At 33.1% G+C, this 17179-nt stretch overlaps 1 protein-coding gene across 1 annotated transcript in view; it reads left to right on the plus strand.

The window, feature by feature from the left end:
• The window catches only part of CHMP2B (charged multivesicular body protein 2B), a 29059-nt gene extending 17778 nt beyond the window's left edge, over window positions 1–11281 (plus strand). The window contains exons 3-6 of the mRNA XM_060099801.1: window positions 3115–3309; window positions 6852–6954; window positions 10479–10585; window positions 10789–11281. Of these exons, the coding sequence (XP_059955784.1) occupies window positions 3115–3309; window positions 6852–6954; window positions 10479–10585; window positions 10789–10899 (516 nt within the window). The 3' untranslated portion in view covers window positions 10900–11281. The remainder of the gene's footprint in view (window positions 1–3114; window positions 3310–6851; window positions 6955–10478; window positions 10586–10788) is intronic.
• Window positions 11282–17179: the final 5898 nt, after the last annotated feature.

Below are 17179 nucleotides of genomic sequence, written 5' to 3' on the forward strand. Positions count from 1 at the left end.
TTTAAAATTGTTTTGGCTATTTTAGGTGCTTTGTATTTCCCTATGAACTTTAAAGTAAACTTGTCAATTTCTACAAAAAGGATCAGATTTTGATTGGGATTACATTGAACCAATTTGGCATCTTAACAATATTAATCTTTCAACCCATGAGCATGCTCTGTCTCTCTATTTATTTAGATTAAAATGTTTCTCAGCAGTATTTGTACTTGTAATTATACTGATCCTGTGCTTCTTTCATCAGATTTCTGATTTTGTATTGCTGGTATTTAGAAATACATTCATTTTTTTGTATATTGATCTTTTATCCTGTAACCTTCTGAAACTCACTTATTCTAGTAGCCTGTTTGTGGATTCTGTTCTATTTTATTCTATTCTATTGTCTATTTCTACATAGACAATCATGTCATCTGTGTAAATAAAATTTTTCATCTTCCTTTTTAATCTTGATGCTTTTTTTTTTATACCTTATTACACTGGCCAGAACTTCCAATGTTAAAAGTGGTATATAACCTCTTTTTATTGATTTTAGGGGAAGACATTCAGTCTTTCATCATTAAGTATGATATTAACTGTAGGCTTTATGTAGAGGCCCTTTCTCAGGTTGATGAAGTTCCTTTTGTATCTAGTTTGTTGAGAGTTTTTATCAGAAATTAATTTTGTCAAGTCCTTCTTTTTTTTTTTTTGCATCTATTGAGATGATGATTATGTAGTTCTTCTTCTTCCTTAGTCTGTTAGTATAGTGAATTACATCATTGATGAATTCCAAAGTTGAATTCCAAAGCTGAATCAAGCTTTTGCTACTGAGATAAACTTCATTGGTAATGATGAATTTTTAAAAAATACTTTTATTTCAATTTGCTGAAATTTTCATAAGAATATTAGCATCTCTGTTCATAAAAGCTGTTAATTTGTAGTTATCTTTTTGGTTTTTTGTTTGTTTGTTTGTTTTTGGCGATATGTGGGCCTCTCACTGTTGTGGCCTCTCCCATTGCGGAGCACAGGCTCCGGACGCACAGGCTAAGTAGCCATGGCTCACGGGCCCAGCCGCTCCGCGGCATGTGGGATCCTCCCGGACCGGGGCATGAACCCGTGTCCCCTGCATCGGCAGGCGGACTTCCAACCACTGCGCCACCAGGGAAGCCCCCTGTAGTTATCTTTTTGTTTAGTGTCTTTATGTGGTTTTGACATCAGAGTACTGCTGACCTTAAAGCATGAATTGGCAAGCATCCCTTACTGTTTCATTTACTGGAAGGGTTTGTGTATTTCTTTCTTAAATGTTTTATAGGTTTCATCAGTAAAGCCATTGGGAGTGAAGTTTTCTTTGTGGACAGATTTTAAACTACACAAAAGTCTATCTTTGTGGATAGATTTTTAAATTCTAAAATTTTCAATTTTTAGAAAATAGATATAGAATGGATCACGTTATCTTACCTTTCTGAATGAGATTTGGTAGTGTGTATCTGTCAAATAATTTGTCCATTTCTACTAAATTTTAAAAGGTAATGACATCGTGTTTATAATATTTTTTATTATTCTTTAACATCTTTAGGATATAAAGTGATGCTTCCCTTTACATTCCCAATATTTATCATTTGTGTGTTCTCTCTGTCTCGGTTCTTTTCCCTCTTCTGACTGGCTAATGGTTTATCACTTTGATAAATTTCTTGTAAAAAAACAGCCTTTGATCTCATTAATTTTCTGTATTTTTTTCTTTCCTAGTTCACAGATTTCTTTTCTTGTTTATATTATTTCCTTCATTTTGTTTACTTTATGTTTTATTTGCTCTTCTTTCTACTTTCTCTATTTTGAAGCCGACAAGATATTCATTTTTTTAATGTAAGCTCTAACGCTATACATTTCTAAGAATTATTTTTAACTGCAGCTCACACGTTTTGATATGGGGCATTTTCATTTTATTAATTTAAAATATTATCTTATTTCCCCTCTGATTTTTTTCTTTAACCCATGACTTATTTCAAACCACATTGTTTGATATCTGCTTCTGTTTTTCCTTTCATATTTTTCTTACAGCTTTCTAGTTTAATTTTACTGTAGTTAGAGATCATACCTCATATGATTTCAGTCCTTTTATATTTGTTGAGCCTTGTTTTCTGTTACAGAATATGGTATATTTTGGTGATTTTTATTTTTAGTGTACACTTGCAAAGAGTGAGTATTCTGCTGTTGGCGATGGAGCTTTTAGTAAATGTTGCTTAGGTCAAGTTGGTGATAGTGTTTTTGTAAATCTTCTGTATCATTACAGATTTTCTGTCCACTTGTCCTAACAAGTACAGCAATATACTGAAGAAAGGAGTTGTTGATACCCCTCATCCTAGTTATGTATTTGTCTGTTACGCCTTTCAGTTCTATCAGTTTGTGCTTCATAAATTTGGAAGTACTGTTTTAGGTGCGTACACATTTAGGATTGTTTTGACACCTTTATGTATTAATTCCTTTATTATTATTGAAATGCCCCTTTTTATTCTGGTAATACTCATTTTTCTTAAGTTTTTTTGATCTGGTTAATGTAACCACTCCAAATTTCCAGATTTTAATAAGTATTTATATAGAATATATTTTTGTATCCTTTTACTTAGCTTTATTTAGCTTTGTTTTGGTAATTAAAGTTGGTTTCTTGAGGTAGCATATAATTGCCTTTATGTTCTTGTCTAATATAACCGTCTGCCTTTTATTTGAGATGGAGATGGGCCTTTTCACCTAACATAATTGTCTGTATTACTAGCTTTAAATATACCACTGTGGTCTTCTTTTTTGCTATCTCCTACCAACTCTTCGTTTGATTATTTATTTTTTCCTTTTTTTCCTACCTGCCTTTGGGTTGAGTTTCTAAATTCTCTTCTGGGCTTTATGTGAGTACTGTTTTGTAGACTTGTTTTGTATTTCTGGATGAAGGTACTAGTTCTCTCTTTTCCATGTAAACATGTAGAATAAATCTCCCTCTCAAATTACTATTTCTGTGACTTTATACTAGCCTCTTTCTCTTTTCATAATCAGGGTGAAATGGTATATTGTATATGTTCAGTCTATTCTTCTTAAATCATTGAGGATTCCCCCTTAATGATTTTGTTCTCCTCTTTTTATTTCCTCTCTTAGGAATTAGAAATTAAGAAAATGGCCAAGATTGGTAATAAAGAAGCTTGCAGAGTTTTAGCCAAACAGCTTGTACATCTAAGGAAACAGAAAACAAGAACTTTTGCTGTAAGTTCAAAAGTCACGTCTATGTCCACACAAACAAAAGTGATGAACTCCCAGATGAAAATGGCAGGAGCAATGTCTACCACAGCAAAAGTAAGTGGGAATCTTTATATCCATAGCTTTATGATTTTATCTGAGATATTTAAATGTCAGTATTCAGATTAGATTCAAATTAAATTTCAAGCACCTTCTGATATATATGTGGTACAGAATCTTTGTAATTTTTAATAAAATGAGTTATAATACTACATAATCCAGATAAATATTTCTAGATGTTTTTATTGATTTGTTTTAATATAAAATTTTTTGTTCCAGGGCAGTTCCACTGTTCCAAGATTATATGTAGCTTCTAAATTTTTAAAATTGACTTAAAACATCATTTTAAGATTTTTGGCCTTATTTCATTATGCCATAAGTTTTGGTATAATAATTTGAATAATAATTTTCTCTTGATTTATTTTCATGAATGTCAGAAGGACACATGAGTATTGTGAGAAGAATTTATCAGTTAATTTTTATCAGGAACTTAAGTTTAACTTACAGACTTTACATTAAAAAAATCAGTGTTTTTACTATAGACTTTAAAGGACTGTGAGCCTTTCAGACATTTAATAAGTAATGAGCTCTTTGATGTATATTAAGAATTGTGAGAAATCAGAAATTCAAGACAAAGGCTCTGCTCTCACAGATCTTATATAGTTCAGTCGGGGATGGGAGGAAGTTAAGATGTGTCTGAAAAGGAAACTCACTATACATCAGTCTATGCTAGGTTTCAGTAAACTGCACAGATCCCTGAATAGTACTCACTGTACGTAAGATGGACACATTCTATTTCCATGTGTTCTGCAGTTTAAAAGGCAATTATACTTGATCTGAAAGACTTTGCAGAAGACCTAGGTCTTAAATATCACTAGGCTTTAAATAAAGGGAAGAAAGAATATGAATGTGAAGAGCAAAAGGAAGAAAAGTCACAGAGGAGAGAAAGTACAGGTTTATATTAGGAAAATAGTACATAACAGTTGATTCTCATTATTTGCAGTAGTTATGTTCTATAAAGTCAGGAATACTGAATTAGGGAGTATCAAACCATTGCTCCTAGGGGAAATGCAGGCTTAGGTTCCTGTGAGCCTTTGATCACAATTTTTATCAACCAGTCTATACCTAACCTTGTTTTATATGTTTCTGTTGAAAGACACCTTACTTATCATAGTTGATCATTAACATTGAACTCATGGTCAGTAGCACTGTAACTCATTCCTGAAAAAAGCTTATCTAACAAATGTATTTTTTCCACATTTGTATTTTTTCCAATTTTTCCACATTTGATCCAAGGTACGTCATAGGCTTCTTGCACTTAGAAACGCTAGACTACACTTCAGTACATTTTAACCCTCAACCAACCAAAGGCACAAAATAAACCGCAAAGAAGACACTAATTAAGACACTAGCGCTACAGTATTAGCGCTGAGTCAAGATGGCAGAGTGTCACCTTGCTTGAACTTAGCTGGAAACGTGTGTTGGGTGACTCAGATGTTTTGCAGCTCTGTGCATGTCCACAAATGAGCACAAAAGTACTGCAAGTATTGATTTGTTACAAATATATTTTAGTGAGTAGGCAAATTCAAAACTAAGGAATCCAGAAATAATGAGGATCAAGTATAATTGCCTTTTAGACTGCAGAACACATGAAAATAGAATGTGTCCATCTTATGTACAGTGGCACATTTGTTCCTTAAAAAAACAGAATGTTTCAATATAGCTTCGTTCTGTTAGTTTTTACTCTCTAGGAATCTTAGTCATTTTACAGTGAAAAACACAGTTAAAGGCAAAAACTTTTTTTCCCTTTTTTGGTTTTACCAAATTGACAGAACTAAACATCTGTCTAATTTGAGGAAAAGGTCATATCTGAAGATCACACATCTGGACTGGATAACGTTTCAATAATGTTGAGGAGGAAGACTACTCATTTTGCAATTTTCTGCAATTGATAGGGGAGGAAAAGGTACCTAATATGGTCCTGCCATATAGCAATGTATGAATTAGTTTTCACTTAAATTTCTCAGAAATTTATTAATTCAGGAAATATTTGTTTAGGTCCCCTAAGTAGGAATTATAATAAGTGATGGAGATGAAATGGAAAGCAAAACCAGGCAAGGGCTTAACCTGTAATAGGTTAAAGTCTATTTAAAAGGCAGCTCATTTGAGATGTAGTTTAGTGCAGTGATATAAGCTCCAAAACATAAGCTTTGGAGTCAGATTACTTGGGTTCAGATCTCACTTGGTAGCTATGTGACCTTAGCAAGCTATTTCACCTTCCTATACCTTCATTCTCCGTTTGTAGTGGGGGGGAAATGGTAATACCTAGCACATAAAGACTTGTTAGGTTTAAATGTCAATTAACTTTAAATATTGTATGTAAAGTGCTTAGAACAGTGCCTGGCACACAGAAAGCTAGTATATATAGGCATTAGCTGCTGTATTATCACTGTCAGCATCATTGTTGTTTTTAGTATATTTTTGTAACAATAGTGTAATTTGCAAGTAAAGTAATATAATTTACACCAATAAATAAAATTTTATCTATAGTGAGTAGGATTTAACAGGGGTATCTATTCTAACCTAGGGTGTCAGGGACTACTTCCCTAAGGAAGTTGTATATAAACTGAAATCTGAAGTATTGATAGTGAAAGCAAATAAAGAAGAGCATTCCAGGTGAGGGACAGTATATGCAAAGGTCCTGTGGCAGGAGGAAACATGGCTCATTTAAGGAAATGTAAGATCAGTGTGTTTGGAGGGCAGTGGTGTAGAATGAGACTGGCTTGTTAAGCAGAGTTCAAATGGTGCTTGGTATCACAGGTCAATTATGGAATTCGGCTTTTAATACTAAAAGCAATGCAAAGCCACTGGAGAGTTAGCTATGTGTGGGTTGGTGGTGGGTGGGGGGGTACAGTGTCATACTTGCAAAGATTACTTTGGCTGCAGCATGCATAAAAGACTGTTTGCTTTGTATCTTTGAAACTGACATTTCATATAATACATACATATATACACAGACACATATATAATAATAATATATAAAATATTTTGGTCTTACTAGGTGGCATTAATTTCTTTTAATAAAAGTTGTGAATATAAAATGTAAAAGAATTCTTTTCATGTATTTTTGCAAAACTCAATGTTTTGAACATTTCTTGAAATCATGGTTTAAAATGAATTAATAGGTTAAATATGTATGCTAGTATATCCGTTAATTTAGACATTAAAACTTTTGAAAATTTTTGAAAAAATTAAACAATTCTTTTTAATTTAGACATTACCTGCTTGCCACATTATAGGCAAATGTAGTTTTCCCATTTGAGTAGCAGTGAATTTTATGTTGTCAGTGTTTTTTATTATATAATTTTTTGCCTACTGTTCAGATGAGGTTTTTCACAGTTGTCTTTATTATATAGATGTTAAGCAGATGGTTTCCAAATGACCATTTCATTTTTTTCTAGAATACTAACACTATTATGTTTAATTATGGTAGAATATCTTTAAGAAACCTGCCTTTTTTTGATGTGCTCCTTTTGGACTTATTCCATAGTAAAATTTTCATAATTATGTAGCTAACATGAATCTTTTCATATATTTAGACAATGCAGGCAGTTAACAAGAAGATGGATCCACAAAAGACATTACAAACAATGCAGAATTTCCAGAAGGAAAACATGAAAATGGAAATGACTGAAGAAATGAGTAAGTTTAATAACTTGTAATGAAAATTACAGGTTTTTCTCTTTGACTTAGCAAGTTTATTTACTAGCAACCTCATATTCTCATCCATGAAGGCACAAATGATGAGAAAAGAAATGATACAGCTCCCTTCTAGATAGATGACTATATTGTAATTTCATTGTATTTTTATATAAGGCTCAAAATTCTATTAACATTTAACTGAAGGAAAAATATAAAATATGTGATGCCATATTTCTATGCCATATTGGCCTCAGCAGTTTTACTTTGTTGATTAGAGGACCAAAACCAACTTGTGAATAAAATAACTCTTCCTGGTATAAGTTAGATAGTTTAAGAGTTGTGTTGATTCTTTCATACTATAGAAGATCTATAAATATATATAGAAGATATATTTATATTTTCTTCATACTATAGAATATCTAATATATATCTATCTATATATAAATTTAATGTATATATTTCATGCTATAGAAAATCTGTTTATATTGGAGGTAGAGATTACAGAGTCCTTTCATTCTTTTTTCTTTTTCCCTTTCCAGAGTCTAAATTTAATATTTAATTTTCTTCTTTTTGAGTATAAACTACAGGCTGTAGTGGAAATATGAGGAATAAAATGAACAAAGCTATCAAAAAAATTTATCACACCACCCAGATATAGTTAGTGTTAACATTGTATATGTCTTTCCTATATTTTTCCATATCTTATAAAGTGAGATAATATAACATGGACAATTTTGAATCTTACCTTGCCTTTAAAAAACAGTAGTATAACATAAACATGTACTCATTACCTTGAATTTTCTCTGAAGTCTATTTTTTTTAATGGCTTTAATATTATGTAACATCAATATACCCTGATTTATTGAACCATTCTTACATTGGTCAATAAGATTGTTTTAAAATGTTCAATGTATTTGATAATCCTTTGATAAATATGTTTCTTTGTCTGAATTTCTTCAATGTTCTTAGAGTATTAACTTTTATAAAGCTTTTGATTCATACTGCCAGACTTTTTCCAGAAGGACAATACCCATCTTTTTTTCACCGATAATAAATGAGTGACCCTTCACAATACCCTGGTCAACATTGAATCACTATATGTATGATATGTCAAAGCTGGCATCATTATTTTGCAAAGATATTTTCTAATTGTTTTACAGCTATGTCGGGATATGCCAATTTAGTTCTGCTTATCTGCTTGCATTTTAATTTAACGGCATTTATTGCATAAAATAGTATCTAATTAAATTACTAGGATTACTAAATTTACCTTTGTTCTAGTATTCTATTTCAGGTATCTATTTTCCTTCTAAGGTTTAGTGATACTGTACATGTATCTTTGATAGTTCCAAAAATTGTTTACTTTAGTTTTTACTTTGAACCTTTACTTTAAAAAATATCATTTTTGGGGCTTCCCTGGTGGCGCAGTGGTTGAGAGTCCACCGCCGATGCAAGGGACATGGGTTCGTGCCCCGGTCCGGGAAGATCCCACATACCGTGGAGCAGCTGGGCCCGTGAGCCATGGCCGCTGAGCCTGCGCGTCCAGAGCCTGTGCTCCGCGGAGGGAGAGGCCACAACAGTGAGAGGCCCGTGTACCGCAAAAAAAAAAAATATATATATATATATATATATATATATATATATATATATATATATATATATATATATATATATAATTTTTCGAAGACATCGTTAGTGAATTTTTAATGACTGAGAGAATTGTCATGTATATAATGATCACGGTATCTAATATGTTTATGTGGATTCCAGTGATGGCACAGGTGTGAGCAGATCTTAACAGAGGGATTAACTATTCCATTAAGCTATAATGAAGAGAATCAATAAGCTTGTACTTAAAACTTGTATCTGTCACAGTTCTTGTTTGTGTTTTAGTAATTTGAAAGTGAGTCTGAAAGAATAGTAGTTATTGGTGGTTACTTGATTTTTCAGTAAGGTTTTTTAACATTAGTATTTTCACCCAAAGATAAATTCAAGGTTTAAATGGACATGTCTTTGTCCAATTAGAATTTATATTGTACAGTGTTGCTCCAACGCTTGTTCACATTTAGATTTTGGAAACAAGATCTTTGGGAAATTTCTATTACATCCTGATTACACCATTCTGGTGTTTCTCCTCCAGCCTTTTCTTTCATTTTTTCTGCAAGTAGTTTTTCATTCAGGCCCTTATAAACTCTGACCTGGACTCCCCACCTCCCTTGTTACCTCACTACAATCTGAGTATCACTGCTAAATTATTTTTCTAGAAGCGTACCTCTGAGTGTGCTGATCATATTCCCACAGTGGCTTCTTTCTGACTACAAAATAAAATCCTACATTATAAATCAGAAACAATTTTCAGGTCAAGCCCCTTTATTTTGTCAGTGCAAATACTGAGGCCCAGAGGGGTAAAGTGACTTCCCCCAAAGTTGCACAGGTACTAAGTGGAAGAATTAAGATTGTAATTAAAGTCTTAACATTCACTTAACTTCTTCAGAGATGATATTCCACTTTTTTGGCCTTAAGCTCTTTAGCTTTTTCCAATTGACTTTATACTATTAAACTAACACAAAAAATTAAATTATCAAACCATACTCATGCAAATCAGAGATCTTAACCAATATCAAGCTTTAGTAGCAATGTAAAGGATACAAGCTATTAAGATGCACATGCAAAACAAGGAGAGCGGTGGACATCCCAAATGACTCTCCAGATCTTTTCTTTCCATATCAGACATAAGCTCTTTGACCTAGCATAAGAGATGACGTGTCCAATAGGTTTGCTTATCATCTCATGTTGAAGAGAGCATTTTAGGAAATATATTAAATTTATACCTCAGATGGTCACCTACCTTATGTGTTATTTTCTAGGGAGTCATGGATATAAACCCATAGATAGTAGCTATAGCAATACCAAAGCAAAAACAGCCTGCCAGGAGCATTCCATAAACAAGGACTCTCTTGCTAGCAAATATTAGTCTGTTTACCAGGAGCCCAATTAGCAGCATGCTTACAGAGAGATCAGACTAGGTTACTTGTCTTCCTTTCTCTGGAGGCATTCCCCGGTGATCATGGTAGTAATGATCACAGGCCAGTTGCTTTAATTCTTTCCTTCTCAACCATTTTCCATTTATACATCTTAAATAACCAAACAGAGGAACTTACTCTTTCTTACATATATTCCCTATTGCCTTCCACCATGTCTTTGCTCACACTACGCTGCCTCTGTTTGGTTAAATCCTATGTGTCCTTCAAGGACCATCTCACATATTACTTCCCTGCTGGTGGATATACTCTCTTCCCTTTGAAGCTTTATAATCATTTACCTTTCCATTTATCACAAACTGTTTATTAATTTTTTTCTGTTCTACTTAAGTGTAAACTACCTAAGATCTTTACTTTTCTCCATCTATTCATAAATTTTATTTGTACTGTGTAAATTACGTAGTTGGGCCTTTTTCTAAAAATATAAACCTAACCTGAAATCTGTTTGAAAGTAACTGCTTTGTTTCCTCCCCTCCTCTCAAGTCAATGACACACTTGATGACATCTTTGATGGCTCTGATGATGAAGAAGAAAGCCAAGATATTGTGAATCAAGTTCTTGATGAAATTGGAATTGAAATCTCTGGAAAGGTATGAATGTCTTACTCTCAGTTGGAAATATTTTCTCTACCATTTGTGTCACTTAATTGTTTTAAGTTTTCCTTTATGTTGGGTTGTATGTTTTTAATATTTGTTTGAAAATTAAATTACACCTGTTTGCAGCACATCCTTTATGTCCTATCCCAAAAGTTTGATAATACACATTTTTTTCTCTTTTTCTCTCTTTAATATAGATGGCCAAAGCTCCATCAGCAGCCCGAAGCTTACCGTCTGCCTCTACTTCAAAGGCTACAATCTCCGATGAAGAGATTGAACGGCAACTCAAAGCTTTAGGAGTAGATTAATCAAAAAAGCCATTATATTTTGCCTATTATAATTATTTAGTATAAACCAGGCACAGTGCAGATTTCTTTTACAAAACGCATTTATTTTGCAAAAATGAAGACCATGAGTAAACAGTTGTTTCCTAACCCATGGCTGTTTTGAATCTTTTGCCAAAGAATGACAATGATGCAAAAATGGGAACAGTTTGGATTTTAATTAAAACTGTTTAGGAGTGATGGTGTGTAAAATGTTGACTTCTGCATGGCATAGAGAAATTATATTCATTACTTAGTGTAGTTTATGTTCTAAATCTTTTTCACTGAATACAAATCTTGTTAAAGCCACTAGGCACCAGCTTAAAGAGACCTGTAAAAATATTAAACATATATCATTAATTCTGTATCTGTTAACTTGTCCTTTGTAAGCGATATGTGTTATGACCATAGGCGGTTCAGCTGCCAAATTATTTTTAAATTACCTAAAAGAAGAGTGCTATTTAAACATCTGTCTTAAACAAAAACTGTTATGAGCTTTTCTTTTCTTTTTTTTTTCCTTTGGGAGAACATTCTAGTTGCTAAGTTTCTTACCTTTCAAAATGTGCTTGGCACCTGCCTTAAATAGCACAAACATATTGTGCACATCTTTAAATCATTTTAACTGACAGAAAAGAACTACATTTTAAACTCAAATTGAAGCCATTTACAAAAATTATCCAGGCTCTTTTTTGTAAAGCTTATAAAAGTGAATTAAATATGATTAGCAAAAGAGACACTGAATTAATAACATTTTTAGTAATAAAACAATATATTTTGATCTTTCTTCCAAGAACTGAGATTTTCTCCATATGAGTTATAATTTAATCTCTTTAGTTTTGAACTGTGTTAATGTGTACACTGAACCCTCTAAATTGAAGCCATCATTCTCAATTAAATAACACTACTATGACAGTACTCAACCTAAATTTTAAAAACTAGCATTTTTTCTTGGTAAATAAACTACAACTTTGTCAGAAATTACTGCCTGAATGTGTATTAATGTATTAGCTGCATTTTTTAAGGTAAAGTTGCTATGGTATTTAATGTATGGATAGAAAGTAAGACTAAGTGAAGAAGTAGCAGATTAGTTAGAATTTAGAATTAGGTTAGCTTTGAAAAATGATGTTGTCATATATGGGTTCTAGCACATCCCACCATAAAAACTCTTCTGGAGGAGATCAGATAGCTGTAACCTGGTTAATTTCAGATAATGGATATTTTGGACTAATATGGACAACATCAGTACATTTTAGGACTAGTAGACATGTGGCATATGGATTGGTGGGAAAAGCAAAAACCTAAACTTTACAGTTTATAATCCATAAACCATTTTATAATGTTCAAAGATAAGATTCCGTTATTAATAATATTAAATGCAGTTACCCTGAACATTGATGGGTCAAAACATTTTACTGGATTATGGAATGTTAACCCAGAACTTGTTTTGATTCTTGGATGTACATAATAATGCTAACTAACTTTCTTGTTTACTTTCTTGTTTACATGTGGGGGGTTTTGTTTTTAAAATTATTTTGTTAAAAAAAATCCCAATAAAGGTTTATTGCTGTTATGCTTTTTTTTCCCCTTATCTCTTTAACTCTATTTTTGGTTTCTGCTAAAGTTAAAAGTTTTATGCATATCTGGTAATTTTTCAAAAGACTGATTTTTATTTCTTGGAAGGAAAAATTAGATAACTCTGCTACTTACATTTTAGCAATAATTAATTATCTAAGAATTAGCAGCTGATACAAGACGGATGTTTGTGAATGGAGTAAGTCTAAGAATTGGTGGTTTTACATGAAATTTATCTGACAATTTCTTTCCTAGAACTTCCAGGGGATAACCATTTTTAAACAGATAGGTCTTAGAGCTTATTTTTTAAATTTCAGTCAAAAATGGATGCCACAGAAGACTTTGGGATCCAAAGGAAAAAGTAGAGTCATTCTCATTTGGCTACATTTATAAAATGCTCTAGTGGCAGTTTTCTCGAACAGTCACTATAAATTTGTAATGTTACACTATCCTTTGCTAAAAATAAAATTTCCTTTTAGACCCTTAAGATGAGGAAACAAGGATTCTTACACACTGAGTTTAATGAAAATACTGTTGGTTTTTTTTTAAACTTGATTTCCCTCATTTCCTACTTTTGGCAAAAGGATTTCTTTAACAGCTGTAGTCAAACAAAAGTTTGCCAGTAGAAAGACAGCAGAGGAGTATAGCAATTTCTCTGTTACTGAAAGGGATGCAGCCCAATGTCATATTCTATTACTGGATGTAAAAGTCATGGATGGAGGAGATTGCTGAGTCTCAGAGAAGTAGAATGTGGTACAAAAATGTCAATACTCATCTTAGAAAACATAAAATGACCATCTGTCAGATGACTGTGTTGCACAGACTGTACTCTGTGCTCTGAGAAGAGCACCTGATCATGGTAGGGATAGTGGAAACGGGCTCAGGAAATTAACACAAAATTGAAAATCAACTATACTTCAATAAAATAAATTTTAAAAAATTTTTAAAAAGATAAGTGACCTTGTAGACCGGAGTGGGGAATCTAGTAGCCTGTGAGCTTTATGTTATTTGACCTGCACAGTGATGTGTATTTTATTCTTTGTAATGAATGCCTTTAGGAGAAGCCTGCCCTTGCCCCTTGGCCACATGTGCATTCCTTACTAGCCCAGTAGCGACACTTCTAGCCTGATCCCACTGGGCCCAATTTAAACATGTACCCCTATTTCAGACACTCCCATGTTAAAACAGTGTATGTGCAGATCTAAAAAGAGACCTGTGATGACTTTCTCCTTTGATGCCATTACTCTACATGAATAGGGTTTTGCAGCTACAAAAAAATAGATTAACTTTTCCAATTTCCTTTCTTTAGAAGCTGAGTCCCATAAAGGTATTTAAGACCATTCCTGTAACTTAGTTCCTTCAAGAGTCGATTGGATTGAAGCCTGAGGATCCTGAAGTCTGATCTGAGGTACGCTGCTATTGGAACAGCACACACACTTCCTCCTCCCCCACAAGCCATCCTCCTAAGAGCCTGAAAACGCACTACACGCACACACACGTGCATGCGCACATACACACACACACACACACACACACACACACACACACACACACACACCCCTCTGTCCCCAAACACTGAAAATGTTTCCTTTAACAAATAAGTACTTCCACCATTAGATATGGAAAGGTAAGTTACATGAATGAGTTTCTCAACCACCTCTACAGGGTAAAATTGAGTATACCAATAGGTAAGTGACAGATCTTTCCATTTTAGTGGAACGCTACTGAATTCCTGAAGATTTACCACAGAAGAGCTCACAAAAATATGAGATGGAAAGGCTGTGAGGCTAAAGTCAGCTTTTGACGTTTATGCCCAAATGTATGAACACATAGATACTGCACAGCAAATCACATTTGTCATTTGTTTAATTGCAGTTTAGGATTCTAAGTAACATGAACCATTTTCTATTTTTTAAAAAGGCCAGTATCTGTTAAAATTCTATCAATATAGTTAGAAAATATAGTCTCAAAACTCATTTATACAAATGAGTTAATAGCAAATACCAGTGCATTTACAACCAATGAATAGCTAAATAAGGAATTGCTATTTCAATATTAAGTATTGATTCAAAATATTTTTAGGGAGAAAAATTGGTTTCCAATGCTAATTGTATCTAAAGTTGCAAAGAATGACCTTTAAAATGAATGTCTGATAATATGATCTAAACTTACATCTGTAATGATGACTAAGCATGTATACATGCTTGTTTTTGCTATATAATGTCAGATTAAACATTCCCAGCAGTTTCATATTTTAAGTGCAAAAAGTCTGGATTTTAAGTGCAAAAACTATTCTAGATTTATATTGCATTACATTTGCTTCTGTTTGCAAGTTTCAAAGGTATGCATATATTTATTTTTAGGTGTGTATATATGTATGTACATTTTGCCCTGCCTTTTGCAAACTAAAGAATCACTCCCCCAACTAATGTATGCTTTAAGCAGGTGAAAAATCAAGAGAAAGTACTTATAAATCCACATAGCTGAATAATTTAGAATTTACTCTCAAATAAGAAAAGCCTTTATATATATATATATAGTATATATATATATATATTTATATATTAAATATATTATATAGTTAAATATATATATTATTTAACAACTCCTGGGTGCTAGATGTGTGCTTAAGCATGGATGATCAGGCCACTGAAAACTAATTTTTTTAAATTATTGGGGTATAGTTGTTTTACAATGTTGTGTTACTGTCGACCATACAGAGACATGAAATAGAGTTCCCTGTGCTATACAGCAGGTTCTCATTAGTTATCTATACATATCAGTGTATGTATGTCAATCCCATGAAAACTAATTTTTTTGTTGTTCATGATATATCAAAGTTTCTAGCCATCCAGTTAATGCTGATTATGTGTGCACAAACATAATCTACATAGATTATGATCTGTATAATGCTTGGTTTTATTAATATTACAAAAAGCAAGAGACAGGACAGTATATTTAGTAAGCATTCTAAATAAAAAAATTTAGTCTAATTGTTCCCATTTTTGTTACATAAAATAAGTTAGATAAACATTGCTAGCAGATTGACATTCAAAATGCAAAACAAAGTCATTATTTGATAGTGCTATCACATTACAGTCTACTTCTGCCTACAAGTTTTAAAGAAGTGCATTCTTTTTTTAAATTGAAGTATAGTTGATTTACAATATTATGTTAATTTCAGGTACAATATAGCGATTCAATATTTTTACAGATTATACTCCATTTAAAGTTATTATAAAATAGTGGCTATATTCCCTGTGCTGTACAGTGCACATTCTTATAAGTTAAATAAATATGTCCCTCAAGGTACAACTCTCTGAATTGAAAAGCTCAATATAGTAAACTTTTTTATTAATAATAAATCATATTCTAACCAATTACATAAAAGTGATCATCTTTTCTGATAGGACCCCAGATTTTCTAGGTTGTGAGATTTCAAAAATAAGTTATGTTATTAAATTAGACTCCCTTCAAGTTTGTAGCCATTGTTAAGAGCACACCCCTTTGTTCATTTAACAAGGACTGCATGCCCATTGTGAGCATAGGCTTCCCCAGACACTGGAGAAACAACAGCAAACAAGCCAGACATCTTCCTTGCACTTTTACAGCTTACAGAAATAGCAGTGTGGGGCTCAAGAATCAATAAAGCATGTTTTCTAAAGCTAAACATCAAAAAAGCTAATGTCTGGGAAGAATAAAAAGAACATAACTTAATATTTCTACAGATTTCTTTTGAAACACTTCCTTGGGCTCTATGCCCTAAATGTTAACTTCAAAGGTGTCACTTCTAAGATTTATTCCTAAATGCAATAATAAAATTCAAAGGCCCCTGTGGTTCTTAAGTGCAAAACTTTTAGTTCAGGACCTCCCTAGTGGCTCAGTGGTTAATCCACCTGCCAACACAGGGGACACGGATTTGAGCCCTGGTCCGGGAAGATCCCACATGCCGTGGAGCAACTAAACCTGTGCACCACGACTACTGAGCCGGCGCTCTAGAGTCCGCGAGCCACAACTACTGAGCCCATGTGCCACAACTACTGAAGCCTGTGCACCTAGAGCCCGTGCTCTGCAACAAGTGAAACCACTGCAACGAGAAGCCCGTGCATCACAACGAAGAGTAGCCCCCGCTCACCGTAACTAGAGAAAGCCCGCACACAGCAACAAAGACCCAATGCTGCCAAAAATAAATAAATAATAAAATAAATTTATAAAAAAAAAAAAAGTTTAGTTCAAACAAACTATCAGAGTTGATGGTAAGCAGGACATCAGTTAAGGAATTTTCTAATTGGATCTTCTCTGCTGATATTCTTTATGTGACATTACTGACTAAAATATTAAAAAGCAAATACACAGCCTTTGGAAAAGGAAACTTTAAAAGACCACTCCCCTGTGTGTGTATGTGTGTGTGTGTGTGTGTGTGTATAAAGAGAGAGGGAGAGATATATTGAGAGAGAGAATCACTGTTTTATTCCTATTAGTCTCTGGCTTAAAAAGTACAACGTGGTTTCTGAGAATAATTCATCAATATAATTTAAATTGTCATATTGATTTTTAAAGTAGAAAAGAAAAGCTTCTGCAAAAGTTACTGATACGATTTTTTTGAAGCTAACCAAAAAAGGAATTTCTATTTTGGCTGGAGAAGAGAAAGGAATGAAAAATAGAAAAACTGGCTATTATACAATAGGAAATC

The sequence above is a fragment of the Mesoplodon densirostris genome, chromosome 5, assembly GCF_025265405.1.
Source record: "Mesoplodon densirostris isolate mMesDen1 chromosome 5, mMesDen1 primary haplotype, whole genome shotgun sequence".
Taxonomy (NCBI): domain Eukaryota; kingdom Metazoa; phylum Chordata; class Mammalia; order Artiodactyla; family Ziphiidae; genus Mesoplodon; species Mesoplodon densirostris.